The sequence below is a fragment of the Centropristis striata genome, chromosome 10, assembly GCF_030273125.1.
Source record: "Centropristis striata isolate RG_2023a ecotype Rhode Island chromosome 10, C.striata_1.0, whole genome shotgun sequence".
NCBI classification, from domain to species: Eukaryota; Metazoa; Chordata; class Actinopteri; order Perciformes; family Serranidae; genus Centropristis; species Centropristis striata.
Window position 1 is genome coordinate 21,774,153 of NC_081526.1, and position 22,613 is coordinate 21,796,765.

The 22,613-nt window shown below is 38.7% G+C and overlaps 1 protein-coding gene across 1 annotated transcript in view; it reads right to left on the reverse strand.

The window, feature by feature from the left end:
* The window catches only part of cntnap5a (contactin associated protein family member 5a), a 137,048-nt gene that overhangs the window by 85,902 nt on the left and 28,533 nt on the right, over window positions 1-22,613 (reverse strand). Inside the window, exons 4-7 of the mRNA XM_059342270.1 lie at window positions 11,262-11,409; window positions 5,504-5,707; window positions 3,314-3,498; window positions 73-216 (exon numbers count right to left, since the gene is read on the reverse strand). Coding sequence (XP_059198253.1) covers window positions 73-216; window positions 3,314-3,498; window positions 5,504-5,707; window positions 11,262-11,409 — 681 coding nt within the window. The remainder of the gene's footprint in view (window positions 1-72; window positions 217-3,313; window positions 3,499-5,503; window positions 5,708-11,261; window positions 11,410-22,613) is intronic.

The window sequence follows — 22,613 nt, forward strand, 5'->3', positions numbered from 1 at the left end:
TCAAGTTTTTGGACACACATTTTCAAAAAGGAAATCAGACAATTTGTAGTATACGTGTTCCATGCAACTCACCACACTGTGTATCTGGGGCTTGCGTCTCTTTGCCAGGTCTATGATGTTGATCCCGTTGTAGTAGAGGTTCTCCATGCAGCCGTGGAAGTTCTTCCTCAAAAAGGTGCCAGGTTTACCCGGCAGCGGGATGCCTCCAAAACTCAGCTTTGATGAAGGGAAAACACAAGACGTAGACCTCTTAGCACTACATGCAAACCTTTATCCAACATAAAGAATAAGAAATGTATATTCATGTGATCTATTGTAACTCATATTCTGTTCTGTATTTGATGTATGTTAAAACAACAGTCTGAAAATACATGCACTCACACATATTCTCACCAGTTGCTGCATGAACAGCTGAGTCAGTGATTCAGTAAGTGAGAAAACAACACCCACTCACTAGATCCAAACATACACTGTAGAGCGACTATATGCATACAGAATTCTGGTCTGCGGCTGTTTTTCAGGCGTTGGCATATGTCCTTTAGTTTAACAAAGGGAAATCTTTTTCTTCTTCTACATAACAATACCCCTGTGCACAAAGACTGGTCCTGAAAGAAAAAGGTTTTCTGTACGATTTCGGTGTGGAAGAACTTGGCTGGCCTGCACAGAGAGCCATCAAACAGCTTTGGGATGAACTGGAACTCTGACTCTGAGCCAGACCTTATCGGCCGCCATCAGTGCTGGAGCTCACTAATGCTGTTGTGTCTGAATGAGAGCAAATCCCTGCAGCCAGGTTCCATAATCTTTCTGAAAGCCTCCCCAGAAGAGCGGGGTCTGATACAGCTCACATTTATGTGTACTTTGGACGAACATTATTATCAATCACGTCGGAATAATGATCAGGTGTCCACATACTATCTATTTTTCTTTCCATTAGTAGTATGCACGTTGTATTTCAGCACTAACCATTCTGCATCTTCCAGGGTGTTATAATTAGGAACTGACCTTTAGTGAAAGCCTCGCCACTTGAGATACTGTTGCTATGACAAACTTTCCATTTTCACACAAGACATAGGCGGTTCATAAATGCAGATTTATAATGAGAAATGTGTAGTTTTGAAACGCTAATTGGAAATGTGCAGAAAAAACAGCTGGTTTCTCATTTCTAGCCATCTATCGGCGGTTCAGTTGGTAGAGCGGGTTGTCAACTGATCGGATGGTTGGTGGTTCGATCCCTGACCATGGCAGCTTACATGTCGAAGTTTCCTTGAGCAAGATACTGAACCCCAAATTGCTCCCGATGCTGCGTTCATCTGTGTGAGAATGAATTCCAAATGGTGGCAGGTGGCACCGTTTAGGGTAGCCTCTGCCACCAGTATGAATGTGTGTGTGAATGGGTGAATGAGCGCAGTCTGTAGTGTAAAGCGCTTTGAGTGGTCACAAAGCGACTAGAAAAGCGCTATATAAGTGCAGGTCCATTTACCATTTTATCATCAATTTTGCCTGAAACATACTGTAAAAGAGTGTTAAAGTGCACATGATGGCTGCATAAATTATATTATTTTTATTATTATCTTGCATGTATATAGTATGATTGAAAAATCTCTGTTTGGGGGAGGGCTTTAGAGGCTCGGGATGTACAGATATCCAATTTTATTGTGAATCACAATAAAGAACACTCATGTTGAATTTACTTTATTATTAGAGAATCATGAATATCATCACAAGTATAACGTTAGCACTGGTCTAAAACTGGTGTGGACTCTCTTTTACTGTTCCATGTCTGGGTGTTGACACCATAGCTGATATTTTCTCCTGTGATTTGTTTGCAGCTCACGACAGTTTTTCCTTTAAAACTAACATTAATTTGGCCAGAAACCATAAATAACAGTTAAAATCAAGAAGAACAATTTATTGTATTTTACATAAAATGAACCTTCTCACTTGTATCTTGAGACTTTTAAGCTTTAACTGGAAAAGAAATGGTGCTAAAGGTGCACCTGAATGCACCTTGAAGTCGAAACTGTTGTTCAATAAAATAATTAAAACTTGATAAAGTTCTACTTACAAATAAATCTGATGAAATGTCACTTTTTAAAAGTATTATGTATTATGTATTATTTTGCATGGATATCTGCTTTAACCCCCAATTTCCATTTAATTCCCATATATTCCCAAACATTCCCATAATTTCCATCTAAAATCCCCATCTTAACTTCCCATGGAAAGTTTCTGGAAATTTACCAGACATTTTCCACCCCTTTGCAATCCTACAAGGCGCCCATCAAAATAAACTCATTATTTTCCCTTAAAAGCATAATTGTGTTTTTAAGGAGTATAATCACTTTTTTCACTAAACTTCTTTCTTGCAGAAAAAATACTGTACAGTCTACACTCTTTTGTTTATTTGGTTTAAATGACCTTGCAAATAATTGACATGCTGCTTCTGCTCCAGTTACTCATCCTTAAATGCAGAGAGAACGGACAACAGTTTGTTTGAGTTCAGTGGAGCGGAGTCATGTAACTGCAGCATCATGGCATTTCATAAAATTATGAAGCAACAGCAAAATGTTTAAAGGTGAAATACTGAAGTTTATTCAGAGCTGTATAACTCGCCCAAAGAGCCTGACATAGAGAGGGCAGAACAGAGTACCAGCAGCTTGTGAGAAGTGGTGAGTTCCAGCCCACTTGGAGCACTGGTTTTAATTCTACAAGGTCATTTAGCAGATGCTTTTACACCCATCTGTGTAGATTATGAGTTAAGGTGTTCAATAAAGAGCTTTAGTCTCTTCTTATCGGGGTGACATTGTGAATCACAATTATTTTGACCAGGATAATCATAAATATTGCATACCGTCCCATGTGTATTAGTGACCAATCAACTGATGGGCTTCTAAATTACTGTAAGAGGACAGACAGTATCGCATTAATCTCTTCTGGCAGAATATTGTTTGAATATTCTTGAATTAAAAATACATTTCCGCAGCGTTCTATGTTGAGTCACACCAGTTAAATTCTGAGCTAAAGTCTTCAGAGATTGACAGACACTGTTGGCAGTCTTTCCTTTGAGACAACCAAAATAACTTGCTACATTTCTATCATTCATTATGGAGACATCAGTTGAAAACATGCCTCTTCCCAACAGGCTCACAGAGCACAGACTTGATTCTGTTTACTATAGTGCTCCAAGGCTCATTACTCCACCGATGTCCCTGTGTTGTTAATGACAGGGTCGTGTGGCCCTCGTCGGATGAATTCATCGTGAGCTATAAATTCACATTTACAAAGCTTCCAGTTATGCCATTTACTAACTCACCTCGTAGTCCACCTCCAGAGAATGTCCTTCTCCTTTGGTCTGAAAGTGCTGCATGTGGGAGTCCACCGTGAGGTTGACCTGCTTGTTGAATCGCTCAATATGGACAGAGTGCCACTGCTGGTCGTCCAGCAGGCTGCCCACGGTGACTGCGACGCGACCGCTGCTGAACCGGAGCCGGCTGTCGTCTGGAGGAACACAAAGAGAAGGAACACGGTGAGCAGCTCCACAGCTTTCACAGTCACAATGAGACTCGCAGGAGCAGAACAAAGGCAATTAAACCCACAAACACAAATCATTTAGTCAGATTCATTCACTTCGATGATATATACTCGAATAAAGAACTGAAAATTGATATAAAAGCTGCTTGAATTGTCATTTGGACAAAGAATTACTCTGTAAACAGAAAAATAGCAACATACAATTCTGTTAATGAGAGATTTTTAAAGTAATTTTTCAACTATAAGTGTCAAACATTTGCACAGTTGAAACCGTTTCGCTATCATATCTTTTCCAGACTGGACTATTGCAACAGCATTCTCTACGGCCTCCCCTCCACCAACCTTCAATAACTACAATATGTCCAAAGCTGCCCGATTGCTCACCCACTCCCGCTCCAGAGACCACATCACGCCCATCCTTCAGCACCTTCACTGGCTCCCTATCCAGCACAGAATCCACTTTAAGATCCTGCTCATCACCTACAAAGCCCTCAATAACCTTGCTCCCCCATACCTCACAGATCTGCTCCAACGTCACTGCCCCACCCACAACCTCAGATCTTCAGACACCAACCTACTGACCCCCATCACCAGGACCAAGCACCACACCATTGGCGACAGAGCCTTCTCCACTGCTGCCCCAACCCTCTGGAACTACCTCCCCACATCCTCAAAAACCAACTCAAAACCCACCTTTTCAAAATAGCTTACAATACCTGAACTCATAATCTCTCATCTCTGTTTAGTTGTTTTCTTCTGTATTTTGTGTTTGTGTGTGTCTAATTTCCTGTCATGTTAAGCAACTTTGAGTACCTTTAAAAGCGCTATATATGGGCGTTCCCAGTGGCGCACCTGGTAGAGCGCGTACCACAGAGGCCCAGTCCTCGTGAGCGGGCGGCCCGGGTTCGAATCCGGCTCGGCGCCCTTTCCCGCATGTCTTCCCCTCTGTCTCCCCCTTTCACTCTCTGTACTCTCAATAAAAGCTACAAATGCCCCAAAAAATATCTTAAAAAAAAAAAAAAAAAAAAAAAGCGCTATATACATTTAATGTATTATTATTATTATTATATTTTCTTCAGAGGCGAGCATATCTGGCTGTAAATGTTTCAATTTAATAATTTTAACCCTTTTGATCTCTTATTGTTGATGATTTATGTTAAATATTTTATTTACTTATATATTCATGTCATTATTGTTGATTCAGCACCTGTACCTCTACATGCCTTGTTTTCTTTCTTTCTTTCTTTCTTTCTTTCTTTCTTTCTTTCTTTCTTTTTTTTACTTTATTGCACAAGTTAATAGACATTTACATTTGTTTACATATCATATTCTTCATACTTGTAGCATTCCTGCAAAATGTATCTGATTAATAGTGGATAATTCATCATTGTAAACTAGTAAACAATAAGGTTAACAAGCTGGATAAATAAATCAATTAAGTAGATTAGTACTTACATGTATACACTTACATAGTCATCTAATATCTAATAATACATCCCTACATACAACTACATTCACATAAAAAATAACCAAAAAGAAATATCTCAGGGCTGTGTACTGTAATATTTTTTTAAAATGGGATTCTTAAATTTAGTCCATTTATTCCGTAGTTTTGATCATTCTTGTTTATTTCTGTTTCTATAGGTTATTCTTTCCATTTATAAGATACTATTTACTTGAGTTCCAGCTGTAAAATGAAGGTGGTGTAGGTTTTAACCAGTTCTTTGTCATCAATTTCATACATGCAATGCTTTGTTTTCTGTGTTTACTTTTGTTAAAGCCAAAGCCAAAACTCTGGTCTTCGGCATGTCGTGCAGAAACTGTTGTCATCACCGGGTGGAACTGAGGTGAGATGGACAAATGACATCCCCTGCATGGCTGTAATACCTCTCCATCCTGACTGTGAGACTAAATTCTTGTGGAAATAAAAAATTGATTTTCGTGGGGGGAAGCTGTGGAAGGCGAAGTTCACCTAAGTTAAGGTAAAGGTCCAATCTTCCCCGGTGAAGCTCCAGGGTGATGTAATCTCCTCTCTGCCCCTCTCCGTGCAGTAAAACGCCCTCGGCCTGATGACTCTTGAAGCGCAGAGAGATCACGTCCTTCACCGTTGACATGGACTTCTGGTTGAACCGATAAAGCAGGGAGCTTCTGCCATCAAAGTCTGCAACATATGACTCTGCAAGAGAAGCGCAAAAACTCTTAAATTAGTACTGGAAACTGAACTAAAATGTTCCCCACACAAGATCCCATTGAGTCAATAGTGAGATTTCCATAAAGTTGGTGTAGGTACTCTGTGGCATCAAACACTCATTCTCACACAGCTACAGTGTCATTAAAGTCTTTCCCCGGCTGCAATGACCGTGCAGAGACACCAAGAGTGCAAGTGCAGAAGACTAAAAACACTAAACAATCAGAGCAAACTGGGATTTTTTTGGAAGGGGGCTCAAGTGAAATTCCTATGATTTGTTGTATGAAAGCCTTCTCCTCTGCTTCATGAAATCCCTGCAGTATCTATTAGTGCTGTTATGTGTGGTCTTTACTGCGTTTACTTGCATTTCACTGTTTAAAAACGACTCAAGGATGCTTATGTGTAACCATACAGACCTTTTGCTCGGTTAAAATTATTTCTATTTTTTTTATGAAGTGGCGTCATGTCTCATCCTGGAAACCACCTGATTCTAGATGATTGAATGGGTGTTATCAGCAAACAAGTATTGGCTAGTAGGGTCCAGCTCTAACTGCTTTTAGGCCAGTAAGTTGTTATCAGCGCATCAACAGGGCAGGGCTGCTGTATTAACCTTTAGTGGCCCCCTCTACTTACTGTAGTAATTATGAACGACGCCAAGTGGGGGATGCCTCGTCCTTAAAACACCTTAATTTCCGGCATTTACGTGCATTAATTTTACATTTTAAACTGTCTTTTATAATGTCAAACCAGGAAGTTTTTTGCCATTCTTCTGAGCTAATTACTGCTGATTCAATCATTTGATAACAAGTTTTTGAAATCATGATTGAAACACACAGCAGTGCAAACACTATCAATGCATTAGAATTATTGCTTGAAAAAGCATCACTCCAAATTCTAGTAACACTTTCATCAAATCAATTAATTCATTTTTTATCTTCGATCTTTATTGTAAAAACTACCGAAACAAAACTCCATCTGTGTTCTGGTGCAGATCTGTTGTGACACTGCACCATCCAGACTTGTCCTGAGGCAAACAATCTTCTCTGTTTCCTGAACTGTTAATTGGCCCAGCTGTTTCAGAGCTGTGAGTCCAGTGATGTGGCCAGCAAAAAGAGCATTTAATAATCAACACACCCGGTGATCTACATTCACTCTGCCAAACCGTGCTGCACATACAACAACCAAATATTGTAGAGACTAATGGAGATTGCAGGAGGAAAATAATGTGTTTTTGTTTCTTTAAAGCATCTAAAATGTTTTAGAAGGAACCCAAAACACAAACGTTAAACCTTAATTAATGATAATAAATCCCCCTTCATTCATTTTTGTAATGAGAATAATCACTTTCGTAGTAATTTGATTTGAGGAAGTTTGGCAGAAAAGGTAAGTGTAATATTTCCCCAAAATGCCAATATTTTGTTTCCATATGTATAGAAGTCTAGTATAACATATGTATGGGTATGATTGCATGTCTTCATGTATATTTTATGTGATTTTATCTTCTCTTTAAAAACAAAACACACCATGTTCTATTTTTTGATGATACAAATTATATGATATAAATTGTGTCTTAAAGGAACACTCCACCGTTTTTTCATATTAAAACATGTTATTCGGTCAAGTAAGACGAGTTGATACAGACCTCTTGCGTCTCAATGCGTGCACTCAATCGCCCTGGCGTGCGGCGCCACTTGGCTAGCACTTAGCTTAGCCCCATTCATTAGGATCCAAACAGATGGACAGTTAGAAGCGACCAAACTCCTCCACGTTTTCCCTATTTAAATACAGCTACACGAGTAGTTAAACGACCAAGTATGGCGACACAAAATAAAACGTGGTGCTTTTCTAAGTGGATAAAAAGGAGAACTATAATGTATGGCGGAATAGCACTTGGGAGCACTTCGACTCGGCGCAGTAATATCATCACTCATCACTCCTGAGGTTCGTTTAACTACTCGTGTAGCTGTATTTAAATAGGGAAAACGTGGAGGAGTTTGGTCGCTTCTAACTGTCCATCTGTTTGGATCCTAATGAATGAACGGGGCTAAGCTGAGTGCTAGCCAAGTGACGCCGCACGCCAGGGCGATTGAGTGCACGCATTGAGACGCAAGAGGTCTGTATCAACTCGTCTTACTTGACCGAATAACATGTTTTAATATGAAAAAACGGTGGAGTGTTCCTTTAACATGCATGTGATTAATGCTAAATAAAAACAAAAAATGTTGTTGTGGCAAACAGAACATAACCTTACACGAGGAGGATCTTTTTTATTTATTTTTTGTTGATCGATTTCATCGATGCAGTCGTCGACACAAACCAAGATTTACTATCAGCTGTATTGATTCTTTAGGGATTGACTGGGTCATATAGTGAGATTTAATGTGAGGCACATCATAACCACAGGCTGCTATAATTTCTGTTAAATTCAATTTTCCTCCCATTCAACATTACCAGCATCAAAACAAACCAAACAATTAAAAATGTAATTAAGCAGCAGTAACAGTCTTTGCACAGCGGAGCCCAAAACCAAATAAGCGCGCAGGTTTATCAGTCTTTATACAGACTGTCAGGAGACGTGCAGCTCTGTTGATCACACTGTTGTTTTACAGCAAAAACGAGTGAGGAAGGAGCAGAGTAGGGTACCAAAACAGGCTATTTTTCTGTCAAAATGGTGACAATCTCAATCTCAATTACTCTCTCCCTGTTTCACTCTCCTCTCTGAGTCCTGACGTGAAGATATGAGATCTGTGGCATCCTCAGTGTCACCTCTATATAATCCTGCTTCAGAGACACACTCCTGCATACATTGCAGTCTATAATGCAGCTGAATGAGCTTCACGCCACTGTAACCTTTCTCAGTCTTTCACAGCAGATTAGCAATTTCTCTAACTTAACTTATTCCTCACTTATAGTGTGATTCATTTGGTATTTTCAGTCCTTTATAAGCAGACACATCCCTGAATCCAGAGATATATCGACCAAATGGAGGCACAAGGAGTACACAAGGCTGCATCATTTTTCTAATATAATGCACTTTGCCACTGTGTGGTGGTTGGGCATCATAAAACTCATCATGTGGGATTTTCTGACAGTGTTTCACAGTGCATTAATCCACCAGCTCATCTAGTTAGTGCTGCCTCACAATGCGTGGGAGAGGTGTGTCAGTGAATCCCCATTACATGTTTTTACCGATGATAGCTCAGGATATAAATGCTACTGTGCGCCTTTTTATCCTGCACTGTACAAGCTCCAAAATTAAAAAAAAAAAAATCTTGTTTTAACGTCTCATTAAAATTACAAGTATAGCATAATTTGAATGTAATCTATTATGATTTAATCTTTGAAGATATTAATTAAATCATGCTATTTCAAGAATTAATTATCTTAAAGCAGCTAAAAGGAGTGCTTTAGTGGTTATATAACAATTTAATATTGATGCGTCTATATGACCTACATAAGCAAAAGAGACCATCAGCAAGAAGATTGGCTGTTTCTATATGGTTATTCCTAATGCCTGTCTCCGGTCTGATTCCACAAGAAATCAGATGAAAGATTTACAGCATGCAGACCAGAAGAAGAGCCTGTGTTTATATTTTCCCAAGCAAAGCTGGCAGGGAGTAGAAGGTAAGCAGACTAAAAAGAAGCAGGAGGAGATTTTTCTTTAGACAATTTTAGTATTGAGCCTTTTGGTCGCCCTCATCCCCAACAGGAATGAAAAACATTGTGAGACGTGGTTTAGTATACGAATTCATGTTGGTGGCTCAAACAAAATTTACTTTGTTTAGAGGTAGAATGCAGAATGAGGGAGGTGTAGAGCTGAAGGGACAACTTATAAGTAAACAAAGTTCACTTTTAGCATCGTTAATTACAGTTATTAATCGTACAAAGCCACAAATAGATACATTCCCTTATGCATCCTGCCAACAGCTGTGTTTCTGAAGAGACATTGTATTCAAAAGAAGCTGCATCTTTCTTTCAATGGCTTCCAAAAACAAACGTGTGGAGCTGGATGAAAATCTTTAAGACAAGGTGGTGGTGCTTATAGAAGCACTACCGCTTTTGTCCACATGTGGCGCTAAAATCAACACAAAATTAAAGCTGTAGTAACTTTTAAAAGGTAATTATTTGTAGTAATGAAGCCAAACATCACGGCAAGATGCTGACAACATGAGATGCACTTTAACCAGCAGAAATTTTCACAAATGATCCAAGGATTGGCACATCCCAGCTACCGTACCTAGTTACTTCTTTTGTAATTTTTACTGTGTTTAAGCTGCAAAAATCTAATTATGTTTGATATATAGATATTTTTACAATTAAATTGGTGAATTCTTTTTACAATATCAAATAATCATGATTTTGTTATTAAGTGGCCCCCTAGCACGTGTTACCTTAACAACCTTTTTTCATTATCTGTCTCTTTAACTCTAACATGCAATATCATTCAATATGTGCAATATACTTACTGCCTTGTCTTTGTTATTTTATTTATTTAGGTATCTGTACAATGACAAAGTAGAATGACAATAAAGACTATCTTATCTTACCTTATCTCTAGGTTTTGTATTTATTTGTCATTCACACAAATCAATGTATTCTAATAACAGGCTATGATTTATAATGAAATAACAGTTGCTGTTTTAAACATGTGGTGCTTGCGGTTTTAAAAAAAGTTAATATTGTTGTTACATTAAACTACTTGCGTTAGGTTTATGCACAAAAAACACGTTTCCGTTTAGAAAAAAGTGGATAAGACTTAAAATAACGTTCCTCCAACTGCTGGATGCAGTTTTGATGGTCCTTCCCACTCTCAGTGAATTCACAGTGTTTATTCTACATAAACCGGCAACATTTCGTGGGAATCCAACAAATTTCTATGAATTAATCTCAGATGATAGCCAAGAATTTACAGCATAACTTTTCATGGGAATGTCTAGAATATCCCTTTATGAGAACAGTTTGAACAAATCCTACAGTATGTGGCAGCAACATCCACACAGCTCTTTGTTGGTTTTAGCTGCTACAATGTGAATAACCGCCTGCTAAATAAACTAGCAAAGAACTGTCAGAATTGTTTTCCATTCCTATACACAGTATGAAAAGTCTATGTATATATAGCTACATGAAATGTTTTCACTGTGTGTCTCCAAAACAATATCCTCCTTCAAACATGAAAAACATGATTCGGATGTTAATTGACAGTATTCCAGTACCGCCAGATGTTCCAGCGTTCTTCTCAAGCTGCTGACTCTGTGCATTTCATTTAGAGTCTTATTCTGAAAGTCAGGAACGTGAAGAGATCACTGTGCATACATATTTTACACCCTGGTTGTCATTTCACCGATGTCTGGCACATCAAACACCGTGTTAAAACTAAGTAAAGAGAAAATAGTCCTCATTACTCTCTATCAAGAGAGTGCGGCTGCAGAGCCAGATGTATAAATGAACGAATCCTTCTAGGTGGTGAAGCCACTGAGGTTTGATGTGCAGACAGAGTGCTTTCAGTCTGTGGTAATAACTGCGGGGTGTGTGTGTTACTCACTGTAAGAGCAGCCGTACACCTCCACTCTGAGGCCCAGCCAGCCACTGGGGTTCCAGTCAAGAGGGATGAAACGCAGGAAGCGCGTTCTCACTGGGTGGGACAGCTTGTTCTGGACCACAGCCTCCGAATTCACATTCCCAACAAATCTCTGCAGGAAGGGACAAATATTGTGTTATGACCAAAGGCTCCACTGAGACTAAGAAAGAAAAAAAGAAAATGACCTCAGATCTGAAGAGAATAAGTAATATTTTCACAGGGGAGTAAAAAAAGTTTGTTTTTTAGCTGAATACTGGAAATATAAGCGCAATAAAAATCTAAATCCTTGAATAGCCCAGGCAACGACAAAGTGCTGACAAGGCGAACCCAAGGGCAATGTCTTCATCCTATCCTTGAACATACTATTTGATGTAAAATGATAAGAATCTTCGTATGTTGTAGAAATATGAGAATATCCGTTCAAACAGGTCCATGTGAGAGGGAGGAAAAATCACCAGCGAGGCAGCCGGGGGCAATAAGGGCTCTCGTATTGTGTTTTCTCCCCGCAGAGCTAAAAAACAAAAACCTCTGAGTACAATTGTGAGATGTCATTCTTCTTTTTTTTCCCTATTCCGTCCCTCCTTTTACTTTCAGCCTGCACCACAGAGAGCCAGGGGACACAAACAGAGAAACAGAGATGGAGTCAGAAACGGAGACAAACAACCTCTCCTCTCAAATGACTGATTACCAGCTTCTTCATAACCGATTCTGGGCAGGTGACATGTCAAATCAATAAGTACTCCTACTATAAAGAAGCAAAAATATAGATCATTGGCGGCGCAGCTCCAGGCTTTTGTGAACAGTTCAACACATTCAGACAAGGCCAATAATTCAACTTTCCGCAACAGCAGAGATACAATTACCAGAGGCACAAATGACCGTCCGGCTCTTTTTGAATGCTGCAAAGCAGAAGCATCATTAAATGCACTGCCATACTGCTTCTTGGTAGATAATCAAGGCAACATTGTGACTGTTAAGGCTGTTATTGTGATTTATGCCACCATTTTCCCATTCTGAGCCATTTACTGAGCGCAGCCTCGTGGCTGAATCTTAGCACACGTACGAGCCGGGCTTATTTACACACGCACAGTATTTCATGTCTGCACAGGAGGGATTAACAAATGGCGCCAGGGCTTATGTGTTCGGTCAGAGCAGAAATGTATTACTTCAGTGCTGCAAACAAGCTTTTAAAGCGAAATATAAGGAACACACCAGCCTTGAAAAAAAAGACCAAACACACATATTCACGACTCTTTGGTTATTAAATGCTTTCAACCAAAGAATCAAATGTAGCCGTCAGTGTTTTGTTGGAAATCAGGCTGATGAAAGCGTGCTGCCGTGCTTGTCACACAGGGCTCTAACCATGACCTTGTTATTTTCAGGCTTTGTTTGAGACGCGCTGCGGTGGAAGAATATTTGATTGTTCCGCATTCAAATGCTGGAATCTAAAGCCTCTCAAGATGTGACTTTCAAATCTTAGGCATTTTCTTTGGAACCTACAGTATTCATATAAAATATTCATGACTAGATAAGCAACAGTCAAACAACAAATGAAATAAAAAAAACACTTGATCATTTTTACAAGCAATTTATTAGTCAAAAACTTGGCTGATCTTCATCCCAACTTTGTGCTTTAAAGTCTCAGTGTAATGAAAAATGCATTTTCCCAATTTTTTTACTCTGTGTCCCTTTGTTAACTATTTATCTGTCTCTTGTTATTTGCCAAATATTTGTCAAAAACCAGTATTAGAGTATTTTTTACATCAAAATCCCTGGCTTCTTGTTTTAAATGTTTCATCCTGTACTCAGGGACGTTTACAGAAACAAATCCAATCAAATAAGCTTTAAGAAACTAGCTCCCCACGTTTATCATTTGTGGTCATAGTCGTGGAAGTAGCTAAGAGAATAATTTAGAGGGAAATGGAATGTCAGTGGGCAAAAACTGATGGGGTCTATTCCAGGGCGGATTTCGTCTGGCTTCATGTGACTTTGTTGCTTAGTGCAGGTGATCAGAGATGGTCTTCTTGGTGGTAACGAGTGGTTATTTTAGTTCCTGTTGAACCACTCTGTCCATTCTCCTCTGACCTCTGGCATCAACAAGGCATCAAGGCTCTCTTGATAATTTCTCTCTTTCACACTGTTCTCTGTAAACCCTAGAGATGGTTGTTTGTGAAATACTCAAAACAACAACGATGGCACGTTCAAAGTCACTAAAATCACCTTTCTTCCCCATTCTGATGCTCACTAAACTTCAGCAGCTCGTCTTCACCATGTCTATGTGACTAAATGCATTGAGTTGCTGCCATGTGATTGGCTGATTAGATATCTGCATCAATGAACAGTTGAACAGGTTTTTAGAGTGAAGCTGCATGGATGTAGAAACGGCCTTAAATATCTGGAGGCACCAATCACACTGTTTTTTTGTGTTCAAAATGTTGATCCAGCAATTCAAAATTAAAAAATAATTATCAGGTCATATAAGTGAGGTTGTACTGAAAAAAATGATACCAACATGGCATGGTTAACATTTTTCTAAGTGGCATATACAGGCAGAATGAAATTGATGAAAAAAACAGCCAAAATAGCCCAAAACTCACTCACATATTATATCGATCAATGAAACATACTTTACGCTTCACAGCTTCTTGATCAGATGAAACGACCGTTAACATTGCATTAACCAGCAGGTGCACAGGTGTACCTAATAAAGTGGCTGGTGAGTGTTGGAGGTGCTGGTGGTTTGGAGGGACGGGGAAGCTGTTCATCTGCAGTGACGCAGAACCACTCAAAAGTCGACAAAGTTCCCCTTTCATCTCTCCCCCGTCCTTGTTCTGATCGAACAACAGGCGAGGGAGCCAACAACATTGTTGCCAAGTCTTTTCAAATAAAATGAAAAATAAAAGTAACCATGGAGCCAAAGACTAGAGCAAGAATACAAAAATACAAAAAGGTAAAATAACCACCAAAACTCCAGCAGAAGAATGTGTGTTGGTGGATGACGGCATGGCAAAGTGAAGGCAGATGTTAAATGTATGGGATAAATTTGGTATAGATCCCTTGAGACTGTGCTTCTTGTTGTTTTTGTTAGAATCATTAACCCTGTCTTTCCACTCCACTCCCAGCTGAATGTCTGGAAAATCTAATGAACCAAACAAACCCTGATTAAAGTTGCACTGCAGTCATTCTAGCCGTTCATTAGCGAACAACACTCAGAGACGTCAGTGTGAGTCATTAGTATTCAGGAGCAATGTACCACTACGAGAACACCGTCGAGACTGTCCCCAGCTATGACGTTTGTTTTCTTTCCTCTTCGGAAAAACTTGCAACAGAGAATCCTACGTGTTACAGCTGGGGGATGAGGTAGCGGCTGAGGAAAAGCCTCAGGGTGCAGAAGATTTTCCAGAGGTCCGGAGCGCCGTGGGGGATCGAGGTGGCTCCTTATCCACATAAACAGCCCTAACCCCACCGTGACTTCATTATTTCTATTTATGCTTCTGTCATTGTGGAACCATCTCCCTCCCCATTCATTAAGACTCTTTACTCTTCCTCTCCAGTGATGAGCTCCCTTGTGTCACTTTTCTTTTCTGTTGCATACAGCACGGGCGCATAAGTTTATTTTAATCAATCCACTGGGGGATAAATTCTGCTGGCGGCTACGAAGACGCTACACTATGTTCCAAAAGGTCGTCGGCCAGTTAAACAGCCTAAGGGAAGGCGTAGTGAGGAGAGAGCTATGAGTCTGTGACCTTGCCATGAGTGAAAAATGCTCCAGCAATCCCTGACCGCCATCAGTGAGCCAGAAGAGCCCAGACCAGGATCAACAAACCTTTAGATACATCATCAATATATTAGCAGAGGATACATTTTATGTTTTTGTTTAAAACTGGGTAGGATTTAGATATCTCAGTTATATGAAGGGACTGTAAGCTTTTCTTTCATTTGAAGCAGGAGTCTCCAGTCACACCAGCAGCCCCAGGAGGCTTCACAGTGACGCTCTGAGCTCAGCCTCAGCATGGTAACAGTCACAGGTGCTGTCCAAGGTGCTGAATCTGGAGCTCTCCTCGGTGTCAGCTCAATCCTGCATGCGAGTGTGAAGTAAGAGCCAATTGCTTCATCTTTTAATTGCACAATATATTAGGTTAATAGACACAGAGCCGTTCAACCACACCTCTAATCACCTGTCAAGCCTCCTTACTGTCCCAGGGGCCACACAGATAAAACTCTGTGAATTCAAGACTGAATACGTGTGTGCACATTATTTTCCTTTCTTTAGACCCACACTAAACGCCCACTTTATTAGGTAAAGTGTGTAACTAGTAAAGTGGAAGTGTGGTCTTCGTCTGCTTTAAGGTTGGACGTGTTGTGTGTTCAGAGATGGTTTCTTGGTTGTAACGAGTGGTTATTTTAGTTCCTGTTGAACCAGTCTGTCCATTCTCCTCTGACCTCTGGGGTCAAAAAGGCATCAAGGCTTTCTGGATATTTTCTCTTTTTCACACCATTCTCTGAAAAGCCTAGACATGGTTGTTCGATCAGCAGTTTGGGAAACACTCAGGCCAACAACCATGCCACGTTCAAAGTCACTTAAATCACCCTTCTTCACCATGTTTACCCGACAAAATGCATTGAGTTGCTGCCAAGTGATTGGATGATTAGATATTTGAGTAGACGAGCGATTGAACAGGTGTACCTGATAAAGTCCGGTGAGTGTATTAAGTTGCATGGACGTAGAAACGCCCTTAAAAATCTGGATTCACCGACTGGTTTTGTGTTTTTTTTGTGTTCAAAAATGTTGATCCAGTAAGTCAAAATTAAAAATAATTATCAGTTCATATAGGTGAGCTTGTGCTGAAAAAAAGATACCAACATGGCATGGTAAACATATTTTTTTCTAAGTGGTATATACAGTCAGAATGAAAAGGACTCAACAATAGCCTCCAAATCCATATGGTATTGATCAGTGACTCATTCAAAGAGCTTGTGTTGAAACAGACTATAGAGAGCGCTTCACAATTCTTGATAAGATGAAACGACCATCAACAGAGAGACTGTGGCTCAAATGTAAATACAAATTAATAATAAATAATAGATCATTTAAATTCAAGTATATAAAAGGGGCTTTGATTATGATTTTGCAGCCTGAATAATACCATCAGTAACATTGAAAAACTAAAAATAATGTTTTATTATAAAGTAACATTTTTTATCTAATACTTCATGTTCACCTTCATATCCCTAGCAGCTAAACCATGTGAAGAATGTGAATATGTGTGAGACTAGACGTACAGTGTTTTTTGTACATCATTTATACACCTGGCCTCTGGTCAAACAATGTCTCTCTGTTTGTCTCATATATCTTGACCCGGCCCTTCCATTTCCTTTCCTCCATCCATTCTCCCTCTCTCTGCTCATTCCTACCCACATCACTTCATCCTCCTCCCTCCTCCACTTATCATCTCTATGGTGCATATCTCCCCCATGTCTCATTCCAGGTACTGTCTGGGGGGCCTCTAATCAGCTTGGGTGGAAACACAGCAGAGGCTGAACCCCCACACTGTCTTCAAAACGTTCTACCACAGCAGCCAAACAGGAAACATTATTCTTCCTGCAAGAGCTGCGAGATATGGCCGAAATATACAGGTGTATATAGGGTTGACAATATAGGGTGACTATTCACAATAGATTTATACAATGAGATTTTTAACCAAAAAATAATCATATTTTCTATTTTAGCTGCTACTAGCCTTAATCTATATCTATATTTTAGTACTTTTTTGTTTCTTCTCATGCACCAATACACCAGAGTGAATTCCTTGTATGTGGAAACCTACTTGGCAAAACAAAAAAAAAAAGGTTCTCATGGGGACAAAATGGTAGATATAAATAATGGAACAGCTCGTATAATGTGTTAAGTTCAGAAAATGACATAATTTTACTGTAATTCAGCCTTTAAAATCAGGAAAATATAATATAATATAAATATATATATCTAGCATGTTTTCTGGTATTCAATAAATAACCACATGGTCTATTTTCTAAACAGGCAAACTCAGTCCAAAATCTCCAAAATTAGTAAATGTTTCCCTAACCCTGTTAAGCTGCTGCTTTTTCGACATTACAATGCAAAAAAATATTGACCTTCCTCACCTTCACCACTCCTCTTCACTGTAATTCTCCTTAATCAACATTTTAAAGTAATTACACATTGTTGTGACATGGTCCTTGTTAGAGAAATATGTTTTTGTTTTTTACCAGAGAGTTATTTATTTAGTTAGTTAAATATCCCTTTGCAGCTTCTGGTAAAACTGTTTCTGTTTGTGTTGGTTTCAGCAAGAAATACAGTGGCGGAATGTTAATTACATTTACTCAAGTACTATGATACTTATATGCATATTTCCACGTTATGCTGCTTACTTCTACTCCACTAAATCTCTGAAGCAAATATTGTACTTTTAATTTCACAACAGGCACATTAAAACTTTTCTGCCCGATTGTACTTACATCCTTTGGGTATGTTTCATATTATCTGCCTTGTTGATTTTATTATGAATAAAGTTGGATATGAATACAATTATTATTATATTATTCATAGCTTCTATTCTTAGCTAATTTATATTTTGTATCAGTAATTGATATCTGCAAAAAGGTCATTTTATAACAAGTTGAAGCTCCCAGTTATATAGAAATTAATTGAATTGAGCTCAACCTTTATCAGCTGCAACATTAAATTGATGCATCAATCTGAATGGCTTGTTGATGCACATTTTGTATGATTTAGGCACAAAAAAAACTGACCTTATAACTGACTTTATAGTAAATCCCCTTTATATTTTAATAGATTAGAAGACAGGAGATCACCAGCCCCAATGTACTGGCAATCCATCAAACACACGTCCAGATATTTCACTTTTTTTTTTTACACATAGTGACCACAAGGTTGTTTTGAATTTCCTGTGAGATCACGCTGTATAATATTCCGTCTGCAATTATGATACAAGATACAATTACTCAGACAAAATGAGCACTCATGCAAACACATTTTAATCCTTGTTAGATCCCCATCTACCTGAACAGCTAACAAGCATGGAAATGAGTGTAGAAATTCCCTCCTTACGGACACAGATTTGTTTCACACATTTATTCAAAGCTGCATTAAAAATAGATTTCTGAATACTGCTTCTCAAGGATAATGAAGGTAATCTGGAACCCCCTGCTAGAATACATTCCTCTTCCCACCTATGAATATTTGCAAAGAACACGGAGCTAATTCACCACGGAGTAGATTGCAAATATTATACAGGGAATTAGGTTAAAGCGGGATTTAAAACAGGGGCTCTGCCATTTTTAAAGAGTTTACTTTAAAAGTACCATCAAGCAGAAATCTTCTTTTTTTTCCCCCACATAAGGAAAGATATTTAAGACTTTGTAAGTCACTTTGAGTTTCACAGCACACAAGCTGATATAAGTTCACATTTCATCTCCTAAAAGCTTCCACAGACAGAAGTCATTTCCATAGATTCCCTCCCCTGGCTTTCCCTAATTAGGTTATTATCAGCTTGTAGGGTATAAATGTTGTTCCACATGTTCTTCTTGTACTTTATAAGGCTTTGGTCAGAATCCCACAGAAAGATGAGAGAGTCTGCAGGAACAGACGGTGATGTCAGCGCTGCTACTGAGGTCAGAGAGAGAAAAACAGGCGAGAGGATAATTTAAATTGAACATAAGGAGAAAATCTGGAAACTTTTTAACGCCTGGACAGAAGGAGAGGTTACATACGCTTATGTTTTAGTACATCGCAAAGCCTTTGTGTGATTTATATTCAATGTTCAGTGTTTTTACTCATTTTTGTGGAGCCTAAAGATGTCTGAGTGTCTGTAATTACTTTGATCCAGAGTGAGATACGTCCATAAATACTGAACAAACTGCCATAATATTTGATGGAGTCAATAGTCACAATCAAGAAAAAAATGACCCTCAATCTCAAACCTACCAATCTCAAAATAAAACTAGACGGAAACGGCAACTTTGCAGACAAAAGATTTACTAATCTATTAGCCCTTGGCGATTTGCCTTTTTTTTTTTTCTGGGCTCAATTTTAAGGGTATAGAAAAGATTTAAAAAATATCAGAAACTAGAAGATTTGAGGAATTCACAGGTTCCAGATTATCATAATATTTGATGAATGATGATGGGGATCCTGATTTTTTTTCTCTAGAACCACCATGAGGGAGAAACGCACCCCCAAATCCAATTTAAAATAACTGTCAGATTAAATCGACAAAAAAGGGCAAGTTTGCATACAAAAGATCTACTAATCTATTAACCCTTGTTTTTTTGCCATGTTTTTTGTAGTTTTTTCTTTCTTTCAGAGGTTGTAGCAGTTTAATTTAAAGCTAAACAAAAGATAACTATATCACGAGGGACTATCCAGTTTCCAGAACAGAAGTGCTCCTCTCCAAAATGTCTAAACATCGTGTGATTTACATTCAATGTTCAGTGTTTGTGAAGATGTCATACATCTATCTCTCTCTATAAGAGAGAGGGGGAGAGAAAGAGAGAGAGAAAGAGAGAGAGAGAGCGAGAGAGAGAGAGAGAGAGAGAGAAAGTTATAGGATGATATATATATATATATATATATATATATATATATATAATTCCTTCCAAGACTTTCATCCACAGTGAGATATGTCCATAAATACTCAACAAACTGCTATAATATTTGACAGATGATGATGGTGATGTTGATTTTTACGATAGTCACAATCAGGAAGACTTACCCTTAAAAAATCTATAAATAACCATCAGTTAAAGTAGACAAAAATGGAAACTTTGCAGACAAAGCCTTTGCTATTTGTTTTTTCTTTCAGAGGCTGCAGTGGGCTCAATATAGAAAATATAGCAATATCATAACAAGCTAAAAGATCTGAGGAATCCTGAGAAAAGTTCCAGTTTCTAGAACAGAAATGCTCGTCGTTGTTGTTTAATGCCATTGTTCCAAAGCTCTTGGTGTATAAATGTAATATTCTGGAAAGGTTTGTGACCAACTTATTATTATTGAGCTGTAAAATGGACTTCAGAAAGCCAAACATGAATGTTCTTTACACCTTAATAGGTTTCATTATTTGATTCATTAAGTCATTTTTATTATAATTTATGAGCAGAACAACTTGAACACCAATTCTCTACAATAACCACTGTTAAGCTGCTAAAAATCTCCTGTCCCCCGAAGGGTTAAGAAGAACTTTCTCTGGCAGGACCCATCAGACACTTTATATATTACTGTTCAACTGCTTGTTAAAGGAATAGGTCACCCAAAAATACATATTTACACATATTTATTGCCTGTAATGCTATTTATCAATGGAGATTGTTTTGTTGTGATGTGCTGAGAGTTAGAGATAGTTTTCATGGAGAGATGTCTGTTCTCTCGAAACATAATGGAACTGTTATGTAAGGCATTTTGTATATTTCCTATTTGTTTCCAATGATTGTGTGGCTGATAGCACCACATCCCACATCTTCACTGATAAAGCACCACAGGTAGGAGAAAAAGCTATAGAGAAGCTATTCTGATTTGGGGGTGAGATTCCCACACACAACCATCTCTCAGGTTTACAGAGAATGGTCCTAAAGAGAGAAAACCTCCAGCGATGTTGGTGCCAGAGGTCAGAGGACAGAGGCCAGACCAGTTTGAACAGACGGAAAAGCTAAAGTAACATCACGCATCTCTGAATGCATGACACGTCGAGCTTTGAAGCAGATGGATTCCAGCAGCACTCTGGTGCAACTCCTGTCGGCACAGAGCAGGAAACTGAAGCACAGACTCTACACAATCAGACAATCAGAAGGATGGAAAATGTTCCCTGGTCTGATGAATGATATACACATGGAAGGGTCACAACTGGTGTAAACAACATGAAAGCATGGATCCATCTTGCCTTGCACTGTATCAACAGTTCAGGCTGTTGCTGCTAGGTGTAATGGTATGGGGAATATTTTATAGCCTACCTGAGTCTTTGTTCTGACCTTGTCCATCCCTTTAGGACCACAGTGGGTACATTACAGATGATATTACCCAGGATAACACACCTTGTCTGAAACTGCTTTCTTGAACATTTCGATGAGTTCCCTAAACTCAGACCGCCGCCACAGTCACCAGATCTCATCCAACAGAGCTCCTTTGGGACTTGGTGGAATGATTTTTGCATTGTGGAAGTGCAGCAGACAAATCTGTGTGATGCTTTCATTATATTTCAATATGCTTCCTTGAGTCCAACCTGTGGCTGTGATGATAACCGCATCACTGCAGTCACACAACACCAACATGGTATGGAGGTCATCATTGGAACCAAGACCCCTTAAACCACTTAAATAAAAGTGTAAACAGGTTCCAAGATGCATTTTAAAACCAAATTTAAACAGGGTCAGAGATTGTATAATCCACCATTAAAAATTGGAAAACAGGGTAAGGGTGGGTGTTCCTTGTGAGATTGTATCAGAGTTAATAGTATCCCTGTTAAAACAGAGTGTATCAGTTGTTTGAGGAGATTCCTTTGTGAGTAAACAGTCTACAGGTGTCTGCTTCTTTTGCAAAATGTTCTCAAGAAAATCACCACATCAATTTTTTCTGTTTTGTCAGGTCAATCTCCTGATTTTCTAGCACCTAATGAGTTTGAAGCTTTTACACACATGTACAGACAAACAAAAAAAATGTAGTTGTATAGATATATATCAAAATTTATTGTGTAAGGTTGGTCAAACATACTGTAATTTATGTGTGGCAAAAGTCAAAATTTGAAGTGTTTGTACATATGAAAGATTCATTCTTTGAACCTAAAGTTATTACTTCTCCTCAAAATGTAAATCTTATAGTTGGCCTCAAAAAGTGCAGAAAGTTGCTTAAAATGTTGAGTTTCTCTAACGTTTTTACAGTGCAGAATCACCAAAAAGAGAGCGCAATTAAAGTTTGAGAAGTGTCAGGCTGTAACATGTAATACATCTACAGTCAGACTGACAACTGGGAAACCGCAGGGCAATGCTGCTTTTGCATTTAAAAAAAAATTCTGTATGGTTATAGTCGGTACGAGCAAGGTGTAGCTAATAAGAGTCTGTTGTATATCACAACATATTTTAAGCCTGATGACCGTAATGACTGTAAAATATTGATGTCATTAAGATCCCTTTGTTTTCATATCATTTCCTATGTAATTTTTAAACACTTCAGCATGCTGGTGATGCTAGCAGGATTGTCGACCTTTAGCCTTGTTTTTTTTTGTGAGAGCTCATTTTTCCGTGGAGCTAAGAATGGCTGAGAGCTAG